This window comes from Somniosus microcephalus, chromosome 8, assembly GCF_052327205.1.
Source record: "Somniosus microcephalus isolate GS21.2 chromosome 8, FLI_Smic_1.0, whole genome shotgun sequence".
NCBI lineage: Eukaryota > Metazoa > Chordata > Chondrichthyes > Squaliformes > Somniosidae > Somniosus > Somniosus microcephalus.
This window is the reverse complement of record NC_140994.1, coordinates 197,317,158-197,344,444: the sequence shown is the minus strand read 5'-3', so window position 1 is coordinate 197,344,444 and position 27,287 is coordinate 197,317,158. Positions and strand designations below refer to the sequence as shown.

General features: G+C 42.3%; 1 protein-coding gene across 10 annotated transcripts in view; it reads right to left on the bottom strand.

The window, feature by feature from the left end:
• Positions 1–8,307: 8,307 nt before the first annotated feature.
• Positions 8,308–27,287, bottom strand: part of LOC147114018 (mitogen-activated protein kinase 9) — a 73,670-nt gene continuing 54,690 nt past the window's right edge. For 4 of the 10 annotated variants that reach the window (XM_085995534.1, XM_085995533.1, XM_085995540.1 and 1 more), the window contains exons 12-13: positions 13,863–14,001; positions 8,308–12,302 (exon numbers count right to left, since the gene is read on the bottom strand). In XM_085995534.1, coding sequence (XP_085851660.1) covers positions 12,296–12,302; positions 13,863–14,001 — 146 coding nt within the window. In that variant the 3' untranslated portion in view covers positions 8,308–12,295. Of the gene's footprint in view, positions 14,007–27,287 lie in introns of all 10 variants that reach the window. The other 6 variants (XM_085995537.1, XM_085995535.1, XM_085995542.1 and 3 more) reach the window with 3 other exon arrangements.

Genomic DNA, 27,287 nt, shown 5'->3' with positions numbered 1-27,287 from the left:
TCTGACCATGTGCTCTGCATGAGAGGGGGAAAATAGAGGACTGGTGCAGTATGAAAGCATCATGACAGATACCTGGTACAGACCTGCATGTGCTGTGTGTCGTCACACACCAGCTACACGTTCCATGAGTGGAAGCCATTCCTACTGACGTACACTCAAGGGTCTGTGGTGGAGCAGTATGCAGTTGATGGCGTCCTGCACGTCAGGGAAGCCTGCAATTCTGGCAAAGCCCAAAACCCAGTCTTCCTGCTTCGTAGCTTCCATAAGGAAAATGAAGTCATTGGCTCTGGCGAAGTCACCTGTTTGACGCAGTCATGCACAGCTGATTAGCAACATTAGTCAATGTCTCAAGCTAGAGTCTGGAATGAACTGAGGCATAAAAATTCAGGGCCACTGTGACTTTTTGAGCCATAGACAATGATGGAGTTGGAGTTGATGGGACACCAAACCAAGGAAGGAGGTTAGGACAGGTGACCAAAAGCTTGGTAAAAATGGCAGGTTTTAAGGAGCATCTTAAAAGAGAAGTGGAGAAGCACAGAGGCTTAGGGAGTGAATTCCAAAGCTTAGAGCCTAGACAACTGAAGGCATGACAGCCAACGGTGGGGCAAAGGAAGTCAGGGATGCACAACAGGCCACCCTGTCCCATAATTATATATACCACACATTGCAATGTATTAGTTTACAATGTCAGATAATATAGGGCAACATATGAAAATGACAGACAGGAAAAGACCAACTGTTCCATCAAGCCTGCCCCATGTCATATTGCAAGGAAGCATCATGACTCCCAATGCTCCCACTCACCAACAGCCCCTGGGAGAGGAAAAGAAGAAAACAAAACAGGAAAGAAAACTCTAAACCAATCCAAGGAAAAATTCTGGGAATTTTTTCTGCAACCTCCAACAGCAATCAAAACAAGTTCCAGGAGACCACAATGACTATGAGGCACATCCCACCTACCTTGTTTGCTGCGAGAGTAGCCTCAGCCAGAAACGAATCCAGCTTCCTTTTGAATATTATCAGCGAATCAGCACTCACTACAAGCTAGCAATTTGTTCCAGAGGTTTTGAAAAGAAGTTTCCAGACGTTTAACCTAATTCTGTGCTTACGTGTCTTGTATGCATGTCCCTGGTTCTCCACGACCTATCTAATTCAAATAGTTTATCCACAGGGGCACAGTCACGATTTTAAATATCAGTTAACTCTCCCCAGTCTACACATTTTTGGAGCATAAATACCCAGCTCTCCAAGCCTTTTGGGATAATTAAGGGCTGCAGTTGATCAGGGCCTTGGTGAGACCATACCTTGAATGTTGTGTGCAGTTTTGGTTGCCTTATCTGAGGAAGGATGTTCTTGCGCTGGAGGGAGTGCAGCAAAGACTCACCAGACCGATACCTGGAATGGCAGGAATGACGTATGAAGAGAGATTGGGTCGATTGGGCTTATATTCGCTAGAGTTTAGAAGAATGAGAGGGGATCTCATTGAAACCTATAAAATTCTAACAGGACTAGACAGACTAGATGCAGGATGTTTCCGATGGCAGGGGAGTCCAGAACTAGGGGTCACAGTCTAAGGATAAGGGGTAAGCCATGTAGGACTGAGATGAGGAGGAATTTCTTCACCCAGAGAGTGGTGAACCTGTGGAATTCTCTACCACAGAAGGCAGTTGTGGCCAATTCATTAAATATATTCAAGAAGGAGTTAGATATATTTCTTAAGGCTAAAGGGATCAAGGGATATGGGGACAAAGCAGGGACAGGGTACTGAATTTGGATGATCAGCTTTGTGCATTGAGTGGTGCTGGAGTTTTGCTAAGTGAGAGAAAAATCATTTAAGTGTATTTTGTGAATTTTAGTGTGTTAAGAAGTCAATTATTTGAAGTAAGTTTAATTTTTTAAGGGTTTTTTAAACTCTTGGGCAGTTTAAACCGGAAGTAGAATCCAGGTATAAAAGGGGAGGGGCTAGTGCAGTGCACAGAGTGCTTTGCGCATTGAGTGGTGCTGGAGTTTTGCTAAGTGGGAGAAATCGGATAAGTGGGAGGTGAGGGTATGTTTTTTGCTCTGTTTTGTTCCCCACGCCCAGGCTTAGACAGCACTGCAGAGGCGGAGCAGTGAGACAAGTCAACCAAACAGGCCCCACAGACAGTATTCAAGGAGGAGGTTGGTGATCAGCTGGTTGGTTGGTTTTCTTCCTTCTCTTTTATGCCTTTAAGTTGGTAAGTCCTTTGAATAGTGGTGTGACATTATCATCTATATCCGGGCAGGGTCTTCATAACTAATAATAAGAAATTTAATTAATTATATAGAATGGAGCAGGTGATGTGTTACTGTTGCGAGATGTGGGAGCCGGTGGTCCCCATTGAGGCTCACGGTGATTACATCTGCGACAAGTGTTTGCTGCTAGAGGAACTCAAGTTCCATGTTATGGAGCTTGAGACCGAGCTTCAGACACTGCGACACATCAGGGAGGGGGAGAAGTTCCTGGACTCTATGTTTCAGGAGATGGTCACACCTATGAAGTTAATTACTGCAGATGTAGTCCGTGGTCAGGGACAGGATGCTGTGACTATGAGTGAGGAAGGTACAGGGATCCAGGATGTAGTGTTGAAGGAGACACAGCCCTTGTTCTTGTCCAGCAGGATCGAGGTTCTTACTCCCTGTGAGGGCGGGAGCGGGGACTGCAGGGAGGTACAGCACCGTGGTACAGGGGGCCATTCAAGTGGAGGGAGTAAAAAGAAATGTTGTAGTGGTAGGGGATAGTATCATTAGGGGGATAGATAGGGTTCTCTGCAGTCAAGAGCAGGAGTCCCGAAGACTGTGTTGCCTGCCCGGTGCGAGGGTTAAGGACATCTTTTCTGGGCTGGAAAGAAACTTGGAGTGGGAGGATCCAGTTGTCGTGGTCCATGTTGGTACAAACGATGTAGATAAGACAAGGAAGACGGTTCTGTTAAAGGAGTATGAGCAGCTAGGGGTCAAATTAAAAAACAGAACCTCAAGGGTAATAATCTCTGGGTTATTACCTGAGCCACGAGCGAATATGGCTAGGATAAATAAAATTAAAGAGTTAAATGCGTGGCTCAAAGACTGGCGTGGGAGAAATGGGTTTTGTTTCTTGGGACACTGGCACCAATACTGGGACAGGAGGGAGCGGTTCCGTTGGGACGGACTCCACTTGGCCAGTGCTGGGACTAGAGTCCTGGCGAATCATATAACTAGGGCTGTAGAGAGGGCTTTAAACTAATTAGTGGGGGGGGGGGGAAGGTTTCTAGAGAGCAAATAATAGAAATGACAACAGAGAAGGTCATAGACTTAGGTAGCATTGGGGGAATTAAAAAAACAGAATGTGTCAGGAAGGGACAGAAGGTATAGAGTAAAAAGTAAAGTACTAAAAAGGGAAAAAACAGGAACTAAGTGTTACAAAACATATTTGAAAGTTCTTTATCTGAATGCACGTAGCATTCGTAACAAAATGAATGAGTTAACAGCACAAATAACGACATATGGGTATGATCTTGTGGCCATTACAGAAACATGGCTGCAGGGTGACCATGACTGGGAATTAAACATACCAGGTTATTTAACAATCAGGAAGGATAGGCAGGAAGGGAGAGGAGGTGGGGTGGCTATGTTAATAAAGGAAGGAATCACTATAATATAGAGAAATGATACTGGGTCAAAGGAGCAGGATAGTGAAACAGCTTGGGTGGAGATAAGGAATAATAAGGGGGAAAAAACACTAGTGGGTGTAGTCTATAGGCCTCCGAACAGTTGCAACTCTGTTGGATGGAGTATTAATCAGGAAATAGTTGAGGCTTGTTATAAGGGAACAGCTATAATTATGGGGGATTTTAATTATCATATTAACTGGACAAATCAAATTGGGCAGAGCAGCCTTGAGGATGAGTTCATTGAGTGTATTAGGGATGGGTTTCTTGAGCAGTATGTAACTGAACCGACCAGGGGGCAAGCAACCTTAGATTTGGTCCTGTGTAATGAGACAGGATTAATTAAAAATGTCCAAGTAAAGGATCCCATTGGAATGAGTGACCATAACATGGTTGAGTTCCATATTCAATTAGAGGGTGAGAAGGTTGGATCTCAAACAAGCGTGCTGAGCTTGAATAAAGGAGACTATGAAGGTATGAGAGCGGAATTGATTAGAGTGGACTGGGAAAATAGATTAAAGGGTAAGACGGTACATGATCAGTGGTGTACATTTTAGGAGTTATTTTACAACTTCCAAAAAAAAAATATTCCACTGAGGAAAAAAGGGTGTAAAAGAAAAGATAGCCATCCGTGGCTAAGTAAAGTAATTAAAGATAGTATCCGACGAAAAACAAGGGCATATAAGGTAGCCAAATCTAGTGGGAGGATGGAAGATTGGGAAGTCTTTAAAAGACAGCAAAAAATAACTAAAAGATTGATTAAGAAAGGGAAGATAGATTATGAAAGTAAATTAGCAAAAAATATAAAAACAGACAGTAAAAGTTTCTATAGTTATATAAAAAGAAAAAGGGTGGCTAAAGCAAATGTTGGTCCCTTAGAGGATGAGACCGGGAAATTAATGGTGGGAAACATGGAGATGGCAAAAACACTGAACAATTATTTTGTATCAGTCTTTACAGTAGAGGACACTAGGAATATCCCAACACTGGACAAACAGGGGGCTCTTGGGGGGGGGGGGGGGGGGAAGGAACTAAATACGATTAAAATCACTAAGGAAGTGGTACTTGGTAAAATAATGGGACTCAAGGCGGATAAATCCCCTGGACCTGATGGCTTGCATCCCAGGGTCTTGAGGGAAGTAGCGGTAGGGATTGTGGATGCATTGGTAATAATTTTCCAAAACTCACTGGACTCAGCAAAGGTCCCGGCCGATTGGAAAACTGCTAATGTAACACCCTTATTTAAAAAGGGTAGTAGGCAGAAGGCTGGAAACTATAGACCTGTTAGCCTAACATCTGTGGTTGGTAAAATGTTAGAGTCCATTATTAAGGAGACAGTAACGGGACATTTGGATAAACATAATTTAATAGGACAAACTCAGCATGGTTTCATGAAGGGGAAGTCATGTTTGACAAATTTGCTGGAGTTTTTTGAGGAAGTAACATACAGGGTGGATAAAGGGGAACCAGTGGACGTCGTGTATTTAGACTTCCAAAAGGCATTTGACAAGGTGCCACACAAAAGATTATTGCTCAAGATAAAAAATCACGGGATTGGGGGTAATATTCTGGCGTGGGTGGAGGATTGGCTCTCTAACAGAAAGCAGAGAGTTGGGATAAATGGTTCGTTCTCAGATTGGCAACTAGTAACTAGTGGTGTTCCGCAGGGGTCAGTGCTGGGTCCCCAACTCTTTACAATCTATATTAACGATTTGGAGGAGGGGACCGAGTGTAACATATCAAAGTTTGCAGATGATACAAAGATGGGACGGAAAGTAGTGAGTGAGGAGGACATTAAAAACCTGCAAAGGGACATAGACAGGCTAAGTAAGTGGGCAGAGATTTGGCAGATGGAATACAATACTGGAAAGTGTGAGGTTATGCACTTTGGCAGGAAAAATCATGGAGCAAGTTATTATCTTAATGGCAAGAAACTGGAAAGTACTGTAGTACAAAGGGATCTGGGGGTCCTGGTGCACGAAACTCAAAAAGTTAGTATGCAGGTGCAGCAAGTGATCAAGAAGGCCAATGGAATGTTGGCTTTTATTGCTAGGGGGATGGAATATAAAAACAGGGAGGTATTGCTGCAGTTGTACAAGGTATTGGTGAGACCGCACCTGGAATACTGCATACAGTTTTGGTGTCCATACTTAAGAAAAGACATACTTGCTCTCGAGTCAGTACAAAGAAGGTTCACTCGGTTAATCCCGGGAATGAGGGGGTGGTCATATGAGGAGAGGTTGAGTAGATTGGGACTCTACTCATTGGAGTTCAGAAGAATGAGAGGCGATCTTATTGAAACAAAAGATTGTGAAGGGGCTTGATCGGGTGGATGCGGTGAGGATGTTCCCAATGATGGGTGAAACTAGAACTAGGGGGCATAATCTTAAAATAAGGGGCTGCTCTTTCAAAACTGAGATGAGGAGAAACTTCTTCACTCAGAGGGTGGTAGGTTTGTGGAATTTGCTGCCCCAGAAGGCTGTGGAAGCTACATCATTAAATAAATTTAAAACAGAAATAGATAGTTTCCTAGAAGGGAATTAAGGGTTACGGGGAGCGGGCAGGAAATTGGACATGAGTCTAGGTTCGGAATGGTCATGGCCCTGTGGGTAGTGGAGTGGGCCCAGGGGCCATGGAGCCTGGTTCTGCTCCTACGGTGTTCTAATTCTGTGTTAGATTTCAGGAGATAGTTTTATTCCTGTTCCTGGCTGGGGTGGAGATCGCCTTTACTGAAGGTAAGTACGGTAGAAAATATAGGGACAGAGTGATCTCCTGGAAGAATTTCGATCGCCTAGATGGGTCGGAGAGGAATTTCCCAGATTTTTTTCTCCCAAATTGGCCATTGGGTCTTTATCCAGTTTCTCGCCTCTCCCGGCAGATCACATGGGTTCGGGTGGATGCAGAGTGATAGAAGATTTGAGGTTAGGATCAGATCAGCCATGATCTTATTGGATGGTGGAGCAGGCTCGAGGGGCCGATTGGCCTACTCCTGCTCCTATTTCTTATGTTATGTTCTTATCTCATTAAATGGCAGAACAGGCACGAGGGGCCAAATGGCCTACCCCTGCTCCTATCTTGTGTTTAAACTAAATATCAACCTAATGGCCCTCCTCTGACCCTTTGCCAGGGTGAAGAGTGGAACTTAAAAGGTAGTTTCCGTGTACCAGTCACAGGCTGGTTAGACAGGAGTTTCTCCATTGGAATTTGCAGAAATCAATAATTGCAGGCGCCAGGAATTTTCTTGTGGCTGTTCCTGCAGGATGCTTTTTATACAGATTCCTCTATCCCTCTGTTATTGTGTATTGTCAAGGCTGAAATGAGGTGCTTTTTGCCCCCACCTTTGCTTTCTTTTTAAGCCTTTTTTTGTGTTCTGATCAGCATGCAACAGGGGACATTAGTTTTCATTAATACACCCATTTTATATCCATTAATTCCCATAACATGTATGTGACTGTCAATGTTTTTTTTTAAAAGAAACTATGGCGAGGATTTTGCAGTGATAATGACAGTGAACGCTCACGGTCATTACCCCTCAAGCTGCCCTTAACTTCAGAATTTAGTGCATGTGCAGCTAAATGCAGAAATCCTTAATTGGGGTTTTAACTGCGTATTGACTGCTTAACAACTGTTCTGGCCCAGAAAAACTAATTTTATATTTGTGGAATGTCAAATTTCTCCATTATAACATTACTAGATCTTAAAAAAATGAAATACTGTTATTTTAAAGTTTATATTTCAGCTTCTACCTTAATCTGGTGTATGCCACAATCTTTATTTCACTCCAAAATTTATGAAAAGTAAATAATAATCTGTGCATTTTACTTCCTGGTTTGCCATGAGAATTCTTCAATGCGATTGGCTGCTTAGACAGCTTGATGACATCGCTACTGCTTTATGCTTTTGACAGCGCACAATCAAATTAAGGCCGAGAAAGCTCAAGTTTTCACCAGAGAGTGAAAGATCTTTGTGGGGAATCTTTCTTTAAGAGGTCAGCAGCAATTGCTGTTGTTTCGCCGCGGACCGCAAATTCCAGGCCATTATTTCTCCCCAAATGACACATAATCAAGAGTAAAATTGCGAAAGGCAGGAGGACCGGTTGGTATTTATCTTCTGACTATATGCCATTGTTTTCCCCTACCTCCCAGGCACTCCTGCAGGTTATATTCAGCAAAGACTTGCTGGTTTTCTTTTTAACCTGTCTTTCCTTCCATAGCATCCCATGGCCTTGGGTACTAAATAGACAGCTTCTTTCTTTTTGTTAATAAACAGAGTGCAATGGCCAACTGGTCTCCTCTGCTGTAAAATCTTACTATCAATGAAATGTTGAGTTATTTTCTTTTGCCACTGAAAGTCATGTGATTTTATCTGAAATTATACTGGTCATAAGAGCTGAACTGGAGTGGTTTTATTTCACTATCTTACAGGAAAACTGCATACCCTGCATTAAAAGTATCCGGAAATAATGTGGATTGATATTGAAGTAGGACAGAAATGCTTAGCAAGGAAGACACTTTCATGTAAATAATGAACACATATAGCAATGACATTGAGATGCAAATGTAAATGCATCTTATTAACCTTTGTAATTAGTCTATTTGGTGGATAAAGTTTAATATTGAAGAAAATCAAAATTCAGACTAAGTTTTTGAAGACCACAGCTTTATTTGCATTCACATATGTATCCTCTGTAGTGAGGTTCTTAGATAAAATTGCATTTTGAAAACCTTCAGATTTATCTTAATCCATTCTATATCCTGGAGCAGTTGACGTTAGCTGATCAAAATAGTTCCCTTAAAAACAAATTAATCTATAAAAATCAGTTTAAAAAAAACAAAAAGCAGGACTGTTGTCAGTACAAAAAAGCACCATCTAATTGTCAAACTTGAAATCAAAATAAAAATCCAGCATGAATGTCAATTGGCAACAATCTTTATATACAAGATCTCTTATTGCACAAACACCGTGTAACAGGCAGATGATGGAACATCGCTGGTTAGGTTGCAAGTACGTTTTCAAGTAACTCTAAAAGCACTTGTAACATTAACAGCTTCAGGATACCAGTACTTAAACAGCAGCCCTTTCGGTCAACATTACGCTTACTCAATGGAAATGATTTGGAGCATTAACGGAAAAAGACTTCACAAATATCAGGTCTTGACGCTACTGTTATTTGACAACTGTGACATGGAACAGTTATAGCAGTACCATGGAATCCACAACACAATTTGGTACATGGTAATATTATGTAGCACTAGGCCCGAAACTGACAAGACATTGATACAGATGTTATTCTGCTCTAGTTTAGCGTCGAGCCCTGATGCACAGAGACCAAACACATACATATACACCTAAAGTAGCTACAAACATTTAAAAGCTTTACACTTAGTTTTTTCACTCCTTTTAAACAATCATCCCAAACAATTGAAGGATCCTTTAATCAAACAATTTCAGTGCAAACCACCTTAGTGTGCAGTTTGTGCAATCTCGGGTAAGGTTTAGGCACGCAATGATTATATCTTGTATATTACACAATGGTGCTTAAAAGATGCAACCGATTCTAATATATTACAGCAATGCCTCTGAGCCACTCTGCTTTTCAAAGATCTAATTAAAGTGAATGTTGCAAAGTAGAAGCCAGACTGTAAAGCCCCATAGTCTTTCCAGGTGAGCAGCTGAGGTTTACTAAACTCTACAGATATAATACAAATGCAAAAAAGGGGTCACATTTGATGCAAGGTTTTTGGACTAAATACAAAATGCTACATATTAATATCTGAAACTAAAACAGAAAATGCCGTAAACACTCAGCAACACACACACAGCTTCTATGGAGAGAAGTGTCAAGTTAACACTTCAGGCATAACAGCATCTGTGGTGAGAAGTGATGTTAACACTTCACATTAAATATTAATTTGTCACTTCTCTCCACAGATGCAGTGTCTAATTTGCTAAGTGTTTCCAGCATTTTGTTTTTGTTATAAGGTTGTTTGGGTTTGCATTATTTGCTACAAAAACTATACAGGAAACTTTGGTTTATCCGGAGGTTAACTGTCCGGAATGCTCGAGCCACCGGCAAAAATCAGGTGCCGTTTCATTAGTTTTTTTTTCTTTTCGTTGCTTTTTTTTCCCCCCAGTCAGGCTCTGCAAGGTCTCGCTGAAGCTGTTGCTAAGCTACAGAGACACTTGCAAGGTATGGCCGACTGTTTAGAAGCTGTTGCTAAGCAACAGGGTTTGTTGCCAGATACAGAGCTCAAAATCTCCGTATGTTTCAACATTAGTGCTGGTTTGTCCGGCAGTTTTGATGGGACGGCAACAGCTCGGTCCCGTCGGTGCCGGATAGCACAAAGTTTCCTGTAGTAGGCTAGATGAGGCAAAACACAAACTCCAGTTACCTTAAAAAGACAACTCCACCTAATTCCAATTGAATTTCAACTGCAAGATCACCGAGCCAACTGAGCAGAGCTGCTAGTAACAGAAGTTATATGCAGCTCACCTAAAACAAGGCGAAAATCATTATTTGTCTACATAACTGTCACTACTCCAAAAGTAAATAAAACATTTTGATAACAAGGCACGCTATAAATGAAGTGTTTACTTCTTTCTATTTCAGTATGGCCTTACCCAGAATTTGTTTTCATTTTCTTGTTTTGGAACAGTGTTAGTTTGGAACTAAAACTAGATTTAAAAATATTACTTCATGTATAATTACAAAATTAGATTCTCCACAAAAGGCGCAATTTACCGCAGGAAGTGATGACAAACTATTTCCTAGGGAAAGAACAGAAGGAAATAAACATTCTCTTTATGGCTGAAATCTAAATGAGCTAGGTGTAATTTTGTCAGCAAATTTACAAAGATAGGCATAAACCAAATTACAATGGTAACTGAGCTTTGAGTCCTATTAAAAAAACAATTATTTCTGGATAAGGTTTTGTTGCAATGGGTAATTACTTTTTCCCTTACACATAATGCACAGATTAAATAAAGTTTGCAGAAACAGTGTGAAACATCAGTATTTTTCAGGAATAGATTAGTTATATAGTTTTCAGTAAATTAAACATTCTATAAACTGTAGTTCAAGTTAATTCTGCTTTTACAATGAAGCAAAATGCTTTTAAATACTGATTGTAATCTTCCCAGTCTATTCTATGTTGAAATTAATTTGCACGGATATGAAATAGCTCATCAATAATGAAAACTCCAATATAGTTTGACATTTAGAGAACATTAATCTACTGTTCTATCTTTAACTCAAAGGATTTTTTATTACTTACAAATTGAGGATTGAGCTTAAGGTAGTACTGCAGCTAATTTAGATCTTAAATTCATTACCTCTGAAGACAATCCCTTGCACTTATATATTAAGTCACTCTTTTGAAACTGAAAACCTCAATCATCACATTCAACAGCTTTTCAGTTTCTCAAACACAATTTTTTTCCTTCAGTGTACACACTAAAATCTGAATTCATAAGTTCTATACTATAATTTCTGAACAAAGGACAAAAATACATTAAATGTGGAAAAACTGAAAGAACAGCAATTATAGTCCATAAATCTTCTTTAACCTCAGTTATGAATTCTATGTTTAATAGTTAATGTAACAGCTGTCCATGGAAGAGGTGTCAAATGAAGCATGTAGCAATACAAGACTTTGTTTAGGAGTCTGCTTTTATTTCAAAATATAGCAACTGAATTTTAAACACATGGGCCTGGCATATTCTGAGGGTGGTTTTGTGGCATAATGCATGTGGGAGGGGAAACCTGGATCTGGCAGGGTTCCTCTGGACCCATTGGGAATTCCCGCACACTTGAGGGCGGGCTCATAATACACCTGCCCACAACTAGGCAGGCATATTATATTCTATTATAATCCAATGTCCACGAGGAAAATACATAACACTTAATTTCCCTCATTTATGACCGTAGCAACACCAGGTTTGCCTACATGCCCCTGGCATCTAGCAATGCTAGGGCTAAGAGAGGGGGGGGGGGTGTGGAGATTTCTACATTCAAAGGCTGCTTTGTGGAGTGCATTCGATTATAGCGCAATTGATTGCAATGTCAAAACTGACAGAAGGCAGCACCAGGGATTTTTAAAATTTGACCCCCCCCCCGCCACCAGAGGCCTGCTGACGCTGCAGCACCTTGAAATTCCTACCCCTTCAATGAGGTGGGCATCCCAGAAGTGGCACAATCTGCTGCCCAAAATATTCTAAATAGCCTGACCCCAGGGATATTCAACAGGGTCAGGCACACCATTACAGGGCAGGCGGAAGTTCTATCCCACTCCGGATGCTCCCCCCCCACCCCAATGTCTGGCCAGGAATTTCTGGGTCATGGGCTTTTGATTGCATACAGCTTAAATAGTATATTGCATTATTTAAATACTATTCCCCCCAAAAGGGTCAGTCATTCTTTTGATTACAATGAATTCTATTTAAAGCAAGTTTTTTAAAAAACCTTGTACAGACTTTTCCCACAATTGAGGGCGAGAGAGTTTTGAATTTTAGTTTTCCAATTGGCAAATGTAGTTTATAACAAGAATTGTTAAAGCCCTAAAACTGCCATTATGACCAACAATATAATCTTCAGTAAAAAGTTGTTCATCTCACCCTTCCACAGGCTGCAGTTATAAGCTGGAAAAGAATCATGATTTTACTGAAACAAGTAGGCCTTACCTTGAACATATGCTGTAAGCACTACATGCACTTGTAAAAAAAGGCGCAAATCTATATTCCAACAACATGGTCATGGAAAATTTCTACCATGCACTATATATAGAGAAATCATACATGGAATTTATCAAGTATGTGTTTATGATTTTGCTACATATCACACACAAAGGAAATATTCCCCATGCGTTTCATATCATATTGCAATTATAATTTATCAGTTTGACTTGTAATCTGATTCGACCAACACCTTGAAATTCCTACCCTGGTGTGTTTTTCAGTAGGCATTCTGGTCCATTATTGTCACGCAAGATTAAGCCAATGGATTTTAACTGCACTTTATTCTGGATTAAGCAGTTGCTGGTTTCTTCTAGGAGGATACACAGTGAAGGTATTCTGGACATCAAGTTTTTGGGGACAAGCATTAGCTTATACTGCAAGCATTCAAACCTTTACAAGGCACATTAAACAGTCAATGTGGGCTTCTTATTTCTGATGAACCTCAGTTTTGCAAAATGTCAAAAAGCTGGCCCAAATAACTTGCTTTAAAACCTTACAGTACAACAGTCCCAAAATGACAATACCACTGTCCCTCTAGGATACTGAAATAATTCTTCTAATTCTATACACTCTCCCAAATCCAAGCAACTTTAAAAATCCTTTTCTCTTTGTTCCCTTTTCTGATAGGTATGAAGTACGTGTTCTATGCTTCTTAGTCAGCTGAAAAACAATGTATTTCGAATGACAAGTACAGGTAAATCATTCTACTGATCATCCTGAAAATCAGTCGTTTGCAAAGGAAGGTCTCGTCTTAGTCCATCATGCTGCTATTCCAGATCATAAAGAGTCACGCAAAAGCTCAGACCAACATCATACAAAGAAAAACCATTTATCCTGCTCGCTATTTTGTTATTTTAGAACGAATTGAAAACCGTAATAGTTTTTAGAAGGTAACAATGAATACCTAAATTCTCTATTTAAGATACAATTTGAAATCCACAATATTGCATCCTTATCTCACAGTAATATACTGAATGTGCCAAGAAATTATTTTTAAGAATTAAAAAGTGCTGTCAGTTGTTTCTCGCTTACAGATTTTTGGAATGTACTTAAGGAATCTTTAACAAAAAGTGAGACCGTGAGGAAAAAAAAAATAAAACTGTTAAGTGTATTTTCATAAAATATTTTGCTCACACATTGTTTTCTAGAGCTCAGACTGGCTTGTTTGATTGTTTTCATTATATTTTTCCACATTCTGCCCACCTGAATTGGAGCTGGGAGCAGTTTGCACAAATACACATTCCATTATAAATTCCCTTTTCAAATTTTGCTAGGCTGTTATTTGTAACGTAAGCCAGGCAATCATAAACAATCGAGTAAAGCACAGGCATTGTGTTTGTAGTACATGCAATAGATATATCTTCTTTACGTGGTTTCATTAACTTAAAAGCAACTCAGGCCCAGAATAGCAGCTGTAGCTACTTTCTGATAATGCTCATGGTTTGGAGTCAGGAGGCTGATCACCTGCAACCATCAAGTGGTCCTGTTGAAGCATCCAGGCTGCTGTCGGTATCGGAGGCCAAGGTCTGCTCTGTTGACATGGATGAAATGTCATTGATGGAGGACGACTGAGAGGGGCTGTTGTTGCTATTCACTGCTGCATCTGTTCTAAGTAAACAAAAAAAGTAATAAAACCTGAGAAAATGGCAGACTGTTGACCAGTCACATACATCTTCCAAATTTATTCCCCAATATACTACATGTCATAAAGGGAACACTAAGGCTATTACAAAAGTTCCTACATCCAGTGCAGTACACTAACAATGTTATGCCAGGGAATAGGGTAAACTCAGCAAGTGTGAAACTTTTCTTCACATCAGGCAAAAGAAATAATCAGAGGCTGGTGGTACACAGGAAGTAAGATAGCATAGACTGAAGATTCTAAATGCTGGAGGATGCAAACTAAGAGTATGGGAGGGAGCAAAGGCCAAAGACATGGCAGGAGCAAGCAGATGCAAACATGGAGGTAAATAATATAATTTATAAAATTATAAAATATTTGGCTGCAGGAAAGAAGGCAAAGATAGATTTTTCCAACAAACTACAGAAGAAAAAAGTGAAAGCAATAAATAAAATAAAAGCAAAATTAAAATGAGATGAATAAAATTAAATGACAAAAGAATGAGAAAATGGGAAACTATAGAATGAAGGAATAAGGGAAATGAAGATGAGTGGTAAAGCCAAGATAAATAAAGTGTACAGAAATAAACAAACAGAGAGAAGTACAGTTATAAAAGACAAAAAATTCTAAATACCTCAGTATAGCGCAAGCTTGTAATCACTGACATGGAGTTAGGTCAAAGATCAGCATGATCTCACTGAATGATGGAACAGACTCGAGGGGCTAAATGGCCTACTCCTGTTCTCATGTCCCTAGGACATGAGCTTTTGCCTTGCACCAATGCCAAATGTGCAGGATAACACTCCCAAATTTGAGATAGTAAAACGGTTTTATTTGGGAGAGGGAGAGAGAAAAGAATGTGACGTGATCTCACAATACCACTGTGCATCAGCTGTAGAATAATTACACATCAAGCAGTCAGCTTTTTAAAACTGTAGTCTTGATGTCTGCATTTCAATTTATAATGATAGATATAAATGATTAAGCATTTCATCCAGGCCAGTGATCTGTAAATGGGTGCTGAATTGCATGGACAGAATTAGGCTTCCGCCATTTAATATGGCTTCCCGCTCATGCTGCTCTTAAAAGTACTGAATGCTGCTTGTTTGGTACTGTGTAACTGATACATTAACAAACATTGATAAACAGAAAATGAATGACAAATAGAGGAATGTGAGAATGAGGAAAATTGAGCACACATGCATGAGTGATGAAAGTGTGTAAGTAATATAAAGAGCACACTTACTATTCAAAATGATTGATCAAAAAACAAACTCAAAAAGGCACACGATCTGTGAAGCAGGAAAATGCAAGCAAGGACACAATCCTACATCACAGGTGTTTTCCTCCTTTGTAATGTTCAGAGGTTTATAAGCACATACTTGAAATTATCGTCAATGCATGGACCAACCTGGACCCCACAAAGGAGAATTGTAAGCAACAGGCCAGATTTTGCTGAAAAAAAAAATAACGGTACCTGAACAATGCATGTAAATCAGCCAGCAACTTGCAGCAAGGAAGAGATACCCAGTCAATTGCAAGTCGCCACAAGTTGCTGGCCTATTTGCACCATTCAGTCGTTAGCTTTGTGAAAACAGCATCTCATGTTTAACCTCGCTTTTCATGAAGTTGCAGCATTTGCACATTAAATACCCATTAAACACACCACAGAAAGTGAAGTCTAGTAATTATCAGCACAAATACCCTTTGAACAGGATAATTGTTGATGACTGAAAATCAACCTCTCCTGCCCAGAAAGTAAACAACTAAGTGTGGAATCTCATTCCTTCAGGTTGTGAAGTCATGAGATTTTAAAAATGTCAAATTGTAAATTTAATTTTTTTTTCTTACTTTTCCTCTTTTCCTTTTCTCTTTATCCAATCTTTCTTTCCCTCTCTATTTCTCTTTCTGTACCTGATTTGACACTGAATTCACCCACTGTAATTTACCTCCTTCTCAGTCCTTCCTCTATTTATTTCTCAACACTTTAATCTCATTGGTTAAGGAGATACACTCTTTGTCCCATTCTTCACCAAGTTCCAAGATGCCCTGTTGCCCTCACTGCAATGTTATCAGCTCACACTTCCAGCAGCTTTGTGGGCAAAAAGTTTTAAAACCTAAATGTACAATTGTAAGTCTAACTGGGTGGGGGGGGGGGGGGGGGGGGGTAATACATCTCAACTGCCCTACTGACGCCCAATGCCTGTCTGATGCAATTTTCAGACCCACCTCATAACTCAAACCTTTAACACTAGGAACTTGTAGCTCTTCTCTGCACTGCCTCCAGCACTCAAGGTGCAGTCTGACTAGTGCACTGCACAGATTGTTGCTCTGCATTGGTTGAACATGCTTGGTGTCAACTCGACTAAGACTACTGGGTCGAGTTAAACTTCATCCCTAGCTTTTTCAGCATCATTCACAAAGCAAGCATTTCGCCCACTTTTCCTTTCTCTGCAGTATTTTATACACTTGCCTGCATTAAATTTCATCTACCAGTATTCTGCCCACTTATATATTCTGTCCAGCTCATTCTGTATTTTCTGAACTCACTGATTCACCTCAGATTCCACGCTTACTGTTCATTTAGTATAATCTGCAAATTTACACTGGGTTTCTGAATCCAAGTTATTGACATAAATTATAAATAGTGATCCCAACACTGATCCCTGGAGCACCACATTCAGTACTCCTTGAACATATACCCATTGTTTTCTACCCTGCAGGCCCCTTCTTATCCATATCCAAATTATATCGTGAATACCCACAGCTTTGAGCTTAGCCAATAGCCTTTTATGTGGAACTTTGTCTAATGCCCACTTCATAAGTCTTACTGCAGCCCTCTTGAAATGTCATTTCCTTGAAGAAGTCAAGGAGGTCGGTCAGGCAATATCTTCCCCTTCTGAATCCACCATGACTTCTGTTTACTAAGTTATTGTACAGATAATCTTCAAGTTTACACCCGATATTCAATTCCATTATTTTACATATGAAATAAGACCGATAATTCTGTAGTTTTCTGTGCCTGTTTTGTCACCCTTTTTGAACATGAGCACCACATTAGCCAGTTTCCAATCTACTGGCTCCTCCCCAGTGTCCAGTGACACCCTCAACGATCGTCAGTGCTTGACAAATCACCTCTCTAGTCTCCTTTAACACTAAAATAAATACGGTCTGTCCCTGGGTATTTACTGCTTATTGCTTTAGCCTACACAAGACTTACAAGATCTGATTTACATTGGTGTTTAATTTTGCCCAAATTAACTCGGTTTAGAAAGACTTGCATTTATAAAACACCTTTCACGACCACCGGACACCAAAGCGCTTTACAGCCAATGAAGTTCTTTTGAAGTGTAGTCACTGTTGTAATGTAGGAAATGCGGCAGCCAATTTGCACACAGCAAGCTCCCACAAACAGCAATGTGATAATGATCAGGTCATTTTTTTTAATGTTATATTAATTGAAGGATAAATATTGGCCAGGACACCGAGGATAACACCCCTGCTCTTCTTTGAAGTAGTCCACCTGAGAGCAGGCGGGGCCTTGGTTTAACATCTCATCCAAAAGACGGCACCTCAACAGTGCAGCACTCCCTCAGCACTGCACTGGAGTGTCAGCCTAGATCTTTGTGCTCAAGTCTCGAGTGTGGGACTTGAACCCACAACCTTCTCACTCAGAGGGGAGTGCACTAACCCACTACTGACACGGTTTAGAACATAAGAAATAAGAGCAGGAGTAGGCCATGCGGCCCTTCGAGCCTGCTCCGCCATTTAATGAGATCATGGCTGATCTTCTGCCTCAACTCCATTCACCGGCCCGATCGCCATATCCCTTGATGCCCTTACTAGTCAGAAATCTATCGACTTCTGTTTTGAATATACCATAAGAACATAAGAAATAGGAGGAGTAGGCCAATTGGCCCCTCGAGCCTGCTCCGCCATTCAATAAGATCATGGCTGATCTGATCCTAACCGCCAATTGACTATCACAGAACCATCTCCTGAATCTAACAGAATTAGACACACTAAATAGGAGCAGGATCAGGCTACACGGCCCCTGGGCCCGCTCCGCTACCCACAGGGCCAGGACCGATCCGAACCTAGACTCATGTCCAAATTCCTGCCCGCTCCCCGTAACCCTTAATTCCCTTTACTTCTAGGAAACTGTCTATTTCGGTTTTAAATTTATGTAATGATGTAGCTTCTACAGCTTTTTGGGGCAGCATATTCCATGGACCTACCACCCTCTGAGTAAAGTAGTTCCCCCTCATCTCAGTTTTGAAAGAACAGCCCCTTATTCCAAGCCTATGCCCAATGACAGAGCCTCCACAGCCCTCTGGGGTAGAGAATTCCAAAGATTCACCACCCTCTGAAGAAATTTCTTCTCATCTCAGTCCTGAATGGCCTACCCTTTATCTTGAGGCTGTGGCCCCTGGTTCTAGACTCCCCAGCTAAGGGAAACATTCTCCCAGCATCCACCCCATCAAGCCCTGTAATAATTTTGTATGCTTCAATGAGATCCCCTCTCATTCTTCGGAATTCAAGAGAATACAGGCCTAGTTTACTCAATCTTTTCTCATACGACAGTCCTGCCATCCCAGGAATCAATCTCATGAACCTTTGTTGCACTCCCTCTATGGCAAGTATACCTATCCTTCCTTAGGTAAGGAGACCAAAATTGTACACAGTACTCCAGGTGTGGTCTCACCAAGGCCCTATATAATTGGAGCAAGACTTCTTTACTCCTGTACTCAAATCCTCTTGTAATGAAGGCCAGCATACCATTTGCCTTCCTAATGGCTTGCTGCACCTGCACATTCACTTTCAAGGACACCCAGATCCCTTTGAGCATCTGCATTCCCCAATCTTTCACCATTTAGGAAATACTCTGCCTTTGTTTTTTCAACCAAAAAGTGAATAACTTCACATTTATCCACATTATATTCCATCTGCCATGTTCTCGACCACTCACTGAGCCTGTCGAGGTCCCCTTGAAGCCTCTTCACATCCTCTTCGCAACTGACACTGCCACCTAATTTTGTATCAGCAGCAAATTTGGAAATGTTACATTTAGTCCCCTCATCCAAATCATTGATATAGATTGCGAATAGCTGGGGCCCTAGCACCGATCCTTGTGGTACCCCACTAGTCACAGCCTGCCAGCCTGAAAAAGACCCATTTATCCCTACTCTGTTTTCTGTCCGTTAACCAATTCTCTTAACAATTTAGGGAGGGTATGTGGTTCCTATCTGCCCGTGTGACTATTTTAAGGAAATAATTATTCAGAATGTTTACTATCTTGAACTCGCCCTTGGTTTTAAGTCTATTCGCATATCTTAAGGTCACACCTCTTCTCCGACTGATTTCTTTCCGTTATGCTTTGCATCTGCAGTTACGCTCTTTCTAGATTCCCCCCCCACCCCAACCTGAGCACTTCCTGTAAAATACCCAGGAATTTAGCCACCCCTTCAGAAAAGTCTTTTTATATGTACTTACACACATTCCTTCTGAACTATCAGAACAAGACAACAGCAGACTGTCATCTGTTGCCCCCTGCTGGAAGCAATGCAATTTAATGGCAACATTCCAGCATAAAATGTTCAGCTAATAGTCCGTTTCCTACTGTCCCCACCACTTGTACTGCCCACTGTTATTGTGGCCAGGCGTTTATATCAGACAACTAATGTTTGAAATTTGAGTGTGGAAAATATCTATGACAAAGACACTTATTACGTATTAAACACTCTGGCTATTTTGGATAGACTCAGCCGTTCACACTGAAAACAGTAAAGAGATAATGTTAACGCCAGCCAATGATTGCGCTGCGATATTAACATTACGGCACTCTATGGAGCAGCATCCTGATAATAAAACCAGAGTGGGACACACCAAGGAAAAGTTTGGTGTCCATACTGCCAGAAAAAAAAAAGAGTCCTGCACCAGAGACAAGGACTTGTGGTGCAAACTGTAAAGTGCAGAACAATTAAGAGTTTTATAATGAAATGACAACATACTGTTTTATTTACTTTTTAAAAAAACGTGTGGCTTAAATAAAGCTGGTGAACCCGCATAAACGTGGGCTTACTTTGTTTACTGGCGATATGGGGGCATTTTGAATGACCGGTTATTGCTGGTGGGATTTGAGCTGGGGGTAATTAAATTCAGTTAATTAAATAAATCTGGAATAAAAAAAAGCTAGTATCAGTAAAAGGTGACCATGAAACTATTGGATTGTCGTAAAAACCCATCTGGTTCACTAATGTCCTTTAGGGAAGGAAATTTGCCGTCCTTACCTGGTCTGGCCTATGTGACCCACAGCAATGTGGTTAACTCTCAACTGCCCTCTGAAATGGCCCAGCAAGCCACTCAGTTGCAAAAAAACACTACAAAAACAAAACCGGACGGACCACCCGGCATCGACCTCGGCACCGGCTATGGACACGACAACGGCACACCCAGCCCAGTGAACCCGGCAAAGTCCTCCTCACCAACATCTGGGGACTTTTACCAAAATTGGGAGAGCTGTGCCACAGACCAGTCAAGCAACAGCCTGACTTAGTCATACTCTCAGAATCATACCTTTCAGCCAATGTCCCGAACTTCTCCATCACCATCCCTGGGTATGTCCTGTCCCACCGGCAGGCCAGACCCACCAGGGGTGGTGGCACAGTGGTATACAGTTGGGAAGGAATGGGCCTGGGAGTCCACAACATGGGGTCATGGCTTCAGGTCAAGCAAACCTCCTGCTGATTACCACCTACGGCCCTTTCTCAGCTGATGAATCAGTACTCCTCCATGTTGAACACCACTTGGAAGAAGCACCGAGAGTAGCAAGGGCACAGAATGTACTCTGGGTGGGGGACTTCAATGCCTGGTCCAGATGGCTTTGATCCCAGGTTGCTAAGGGAATTGGGGGAGGAGATAGCAGAAGAACTTGCCATAACTTTCCAATATTCCCTAGATGCAGAGAAGGTGCCTGAGGATTGGAAAGTGGCAAATGTGACACCATTGTTCAAGAAAGGGTGCAAGGACAATCCTAGTAACTACAGGCCAGTCAGTTTAACATCAGTGGTGGGTAAGGTTTTAGAAACAATAATCAAGGAAAAAAATTAACAGGCATGTGGAGAGGTTTAAGCTAATTAAAGAGAGCCAACACACATTTGTAAAAGGCAGATCGTGTTTGACTAATCTAATTGAATTTTTTGATGAATTAACAGGGAGGATTGATGAAGGGAATGCAATGGATGTTGTCTACATGGATATTTGGAAGGCGTTTGACGTAGTACCACATAGACGGCTGGTTAACAAAATTGAGGCTCATGGAATAGGTGGGTCAGTGGCAGCTTGGATAAGGAATTGGCTTAAGGACAGAAAACAGCGAGTTGTGGTAAATGGCTGTTTTTCAGACTGGAGGATGGTAGACAGTGGTGTTCCCCAAGGGTCAGTGCTGGGGCCACTGCTTTTTTTTGATATATGACCTGGATATTGGAAGAGTAGAATTTCTAAATTTGCCAATGACCCCAAACTTGGGGATGTGGCAGTGAGGATGATACTAATCGACTGCTACAGGGCATAGAAAGGCTAGCAGAATGGGCAGATGGAATTTAATACAGAGAAGTGTGAAGCGATGCATTTCAACAGAAGGAACAGGGAGAGGCAATATACACTTAATGGCACAGTTTTAAAGAGAGTGTGCAGGAACAGAGGGACCTGGGAGTTGATGTGCATAGGTCCCTGAAGGTGGCAGGACATATTGAGAGTGGTTAGCAAAGCATATGGGATCTTGGGTTTCATAAATAGAGGTACTGAGTACAAAAGTAGAGGGGTTATGCTGAACTTTTATAAAGCGCTGGTTAGGCCACAACTGGAGTATTGCGTCCAGTTCTGGTCACCACACTTTAGGAAGGATGTGAAGACACTTGAGGGTGCAGAGGCGATTTACCAGAATGGTTCTGGGGATGGGGGATCTTAGCTACAAGGACAGGTTGGGGAAGCTGGATTTGTTTTCATTAGAGCAAAGGAGTTGAGGGGTGATTTGATAGAGGTGTACAAGATTATGACAGGTTTGGATAGGCTAGACAGGGAAAGGCTGTTTCCACTAGTTGATGGTACAAGGACTAGGGGACACAGATTTAAGGTTTTGGGCAAGAGATATTTGGGGGGGGGGAGGGATGTGAGGAAAAGCTCTTTTACACAGCGAGTGGAGGGGGCCTGGAACTCGCTGCCGACAGAAGTGGTGGAAGCGGAGACATTCAATGTTTTCAAGGGGAGACTGGATAGGCACTTGAGGGAAATAAAGTTGCAGGGCTACTTGGATAGAGCTGGGGAATGGGACTGACTGGATTGCTTTAGAGAGCCGGCAAGAACTCAATGGGCCGAATGGCCTCCTGTGCTGTTATGACTATGAATCGGGGGGAAAAACTCTCCACTGGCTGGAGTCATACCTAGGACAAAGGAAGATGGTTGTGGTGGTTGAAGGTCAATCACTGCAGGAGTTCCTCAGGGCAGTGTCCTAGGCCTAACCACCTTCAGCTGCTTCGTCAATAACTTTCCCTCCAACATAAGGTCAGAAATGGGGATGTTCGCTGATAACTGCAGTGTTTAGTGCCATTCAGAACTCCTCAGATAATGAAGCAGTCCATGCCCACATGCAACAACACCTGGACGATGTTCAGGCTTGGGCTGATAAGTGGCAGGTAATATTTGCGCCACACAAGTGCCAGGCAATGACTATCACAGAATCCCCACAGTGCAGATAGAGGCCATTTCGGCCCATCGAACCATATCTCACCCTATCCCCGTAACCCCACGTATTTAATCCCCTAACACTAAGGGTCAATTTTATCATAGCCAAATCAACCTAACCCGCACATCTCCAACAAGCGAAAGTCTAACCACTGCCCCTTGACATTCAACAGCATTACCATTGCCAAATCCCCCATCAACATCCTGGGGGGGTCACCATTGACCAGAAACTTAACTGGACCATCCACATAAGTCAATGTTGGGGACTCCCAGGGCCACTCCTTCCCAACTGTATACCACTGTCGCTACCCCTGGTGGGTCTGGCCTGCTGGTGGGACAGGACATACCGAGGGATGGTGATGGAGGACACTGGGACATTGGCTGAAAGGTATGATTCTGTGAGTACATATGAATATACGAATTAGCAGCAAGGATAGGCCACTCGACCCCTCGAGCCTGCTCCGCCATTCAATAAGATCATGGCTGATCTGATTACTCCACATTCCCGCCTACCCCTGATAATGTTTCACCCCCTTGCTTATCAAGAATCTATCTACCTCTGCCTTAAAAATATTCAAAGACACTGCTTCCACTGCCCTCTGAGGAAGAGTTTTCCAAAGATTCACGACCCTCTGAGAAAAAATTTCTCCTCATCTGTCTTAAATGGGCGACCCTTTATTTTTAAACAGTGACCCCCTAGTTCCTCCCACAAGAGGAAACATCCTCTCCACATCCACCCTGTCCAGACCCCTCAGAATTTTGCATGTTTCAATCAAGTCACCTCTCACTCTTCTAAACTCCAGTGGATACAAGCCTAGCCTGTCCAACCTTTCCTCATAAGACAACCCGCCCATTCCAGGTATTAGTCGAGTAAACTTGTGCTATATATAGATTATATTATATATTAATATTAAATAATATGACAGTCAGGCTGTTGCTTGACTAGTCTGTGGGACAGCTCTCCCAATTGTGGCACATGTCCCCAGATGCTGGCAAGGAGGACTTTGCAGGGTCAACTGGGCTGGGTGTGCCGTTGCCGTGTCTGGTGCCAAGGTTGATGCCGGGTGGTCTGTCCGGTTTCATTCTTATTACTGTTTTTCGTTGTGGTTTGTTACAACTGAGTGGCTTGCTAGGCCATTTCAGAGGGCAAAGAGTCAACCACATTGCTGTGGGTCTCGAGTCACATATAGGCCAGACCAGGTAAGGGCAGCAGATTTCCTTCCCCAAAAAGACATTAGTGAACCAGATGGGTTTTTACTACAATCCGATAATTTCATGGTCACCATTACTGATACTAACTTTAAAAAAAAAAAAAAAAATTCCAGATTTATTTAATTAACTGAATTTATATTCCCCAGCTGCCGTGGTGGGATTTGAACTCACGTCTCTGGATCATTAGTCCAGGCCACTGGATTACTAGCCCAGTGACATTGCCACTATGCACAGCATAAGATGAGGTGGGGAGGTGGGGGGGGGGAAGAAAGAGGAAGGAGATGAGAAAATTACAATTTCAGGGCATAACAGTTTGTGTGTTACATATATTATATATTATTAATTAAATAATGTTATCAAGTTTATGGTGTCAAAACAGATTTCAACTTGTCAGGTCATTTTCAGATGTATGGAAATGTATTGATGCAAGCTTGCAAGAAAATGTAGTGTATGTACCTTTAAGAGCCCCTGTGTACTGTAATACCAGTAGTGACCACTCGGGCTATATAAGCCTGTATAGTGTCTTGTATCTTTTAGTTCACCTCCAGACTTTGTTCAGTAAACACCTGTTAAACCAACTCCTGCATTCCGTGTCACCATTAACACACGGATACAACAATGGCGACGAATTGGAAACAGACTTACCTGCAATTCGGCAGCACCTCAAGGAGATCGATTCCTCAGACGAAGGTCGAACAAAAAAAAAAGAAAAAAAAACAAGAACTGTGGTTTCACCAGCTAGCCGGGCTGGTGGCAGGTACTGCACTAATCCTTCCTGGGCGGCGGGCTGGGGCTCGATCGGGTGGCTCTGCAGCGAGTCGGAAGGCGGAGGCAAACAGAGGCGGAGGGTGGAGCACTCGGGAGACGGCCGGTGCTGCAAAGCAGGTCGGCGTCGGACCAAGCAGAGGGAGGGAAAAGTCCCAGAGAGTCCGGCGGGAACAAGTCTCCAACTATTAAAAATATCTGTGTAAATAAAAACCGCGGAGAACAGCGTTGTCAGCAGCGGCAGTGAAAGGAAAGCGCGGGAGGCGCCATTTTTGATTTTCAGGATGCCTAAGACTGGCAATATTACTGCTTTCGATAGTGATATGGAGGATTGGACCACATATGTGGAAAGAGTGGAGGTATATTGCAAGGCGAATGAAGTAGCGGGTGATAAAAAGGCATCGGTACTTCTCAATCTGATGGGCGCAAGGACATACGGGCTGTTACGAAACTTGATCACTCCAGCCAAACCGATGGACAAGAATTTTAAGGAGATTGTTGATACCCAACAGGAGCACTTAAACCCAACACCGCTGCCGATAGCGGAACGACTCAAATTCTTCAGGAGGAATCAGCACAAGAATGAAAATAACGCTGATTGCCTCACCGAATTAAGAAAGCTGTCAAAGCACTGCCAATTCGGGGCAGGACTGGCAGATTCTCTACGAGACAAATTCGTCTGCGGTCTCCTAAGTGAAGGAACACAGAAAAGGCTACTTTCTCAGAAAGATTTGACACTGGACAAGGCTTTCAGTGTGGCTGTATCATACGAAGCAGCAGCAAGAGGAGCTGCAGAGATACAGCAAAAGCCACAGGACTTCGGCACCCATGAAATGACATGGGGTTTCGAGAGATGTTATCGCTGCGGCGGATCCACCCATGACCAGAGGGACTGCTGGTTCAAGGACAAAGCATGCAGGCAATGCGGAAAGATGGGACACATTGCACGTGTATGCCGATCTGGAAACAAAAAATCCACTGGCAGAAAAAAAAACAATAAGGAAAAGTACAGAAAGGTACAAATGATGACGGACAGTAGCTCCGAAGACCAGAAGAGCGATAGCGACTCCGGAAACAAGAGACTAAGCTGTCTCAAATTACATAATGTAATTGCCAAAGAAGATTACCAGACCATTTGGGTTACCCTCACGATAGCAGGGTCCCCAGTTAAAATGGAGCTAGATACAGGATCAGCTCTGACCGTCATAAGTCGACGGGATTACGAGCGGCTATTTCCGCATATACCTTTGAAAGACACATCCATTATCTTGAAGACATATACGGGGCAGAAAGTATACCCCAGAGGGAAAATAAGGGTGCCTGTTGTATACAACGGCAAGGAAATACAGAAGTTGTATTTATACGTTCTGCAAGATGGTGGTCCACCGCTGTTGGGACGTGAATGGATCAGGAAGATACGTTTAGACTGGCACTCCATTCAGGCACTGACGGTGACCAGCAAGAAAAAAAATGATGATGACGTCATACCTGAACGATTAAAAGACATCTTGGCCAACGCCAAAGTGTTTCAACAGGAACTAGGAACCTTGAAAGACGTCACCGCCTCAATAAAAGTGGAAGATGCGGCAATTCCCAAGTTTTTTAAGGTAAGGCCGGTGCCATACGCAATTCGTCCAGCAGTCGAGGCAGAGCTGGAGAATTTGGAAAAGGCAGGCGTGTTATTCAAGGTAGATTGGAGCGAGTGGGCAACACCCATCGTCCCGGTCATGAAGAAAACGTTGAATAATGATAAATCTGAAGAACAGAGAAAAATTCGCATCTGTGGGGACTTCAAGGTGACTGTAAACCCGGTCCTTCACACAGTACCAGTATCCTCTTCCGAGGATAGAAGATATTTTTGCCTCACTATCCGGAGGGAAACGTTTCACCAAAATTGACTTGGCACAGGCATATCTACAGATGGAGGTTGAGGAGGCCTCTAAAAAGTATCTCACGATAAACACACACAAAGGCCTGTACCAGTACAATCGACTGGTTTTCGGAGTAGCATCAGCTCCAGCTATCTGGCAAAGAGCTATGGAGCAAGTCCTGCAAGGGATTCCGGGGACTCAATGCTACCTAGACGACATCCTTGTAACAGGAGAAAACGACAACGAGCACCTTACCAATTTGGAGCAGGTGCTCACTAGGCTGAGAGAACGGGGCCTATGAGCAAATCGCCCCAAGTGCGAATTTTTCCAGAAACAAATATCATATTGTGGCCATATAATTAACGAAGAAGGGTTGCATAAGTCACCTGAAAAAATTGAAGCGGTCATAAAAGTCCCAGCACCTGAAAATGTCTCACAATTAAGGTCGTTCCTGGGATTGATAAATTACTATCATAAATTTTTACCGAACTTGTCAACTGTTCTGCACCCTCTTAACGCACTGCTACAAACAGGAGTAATTTGGAAATGGAGCGAAGACTGTAAAAGTGCCTTCCATAAATGCAAAGGCTTGATCACGTCCAAGGAAGTGTTGGCTCATTACAACCCATCACTGCCAATCAGACTGGCGTGCGATGCATCCCCTTACAGCGTAGGAGC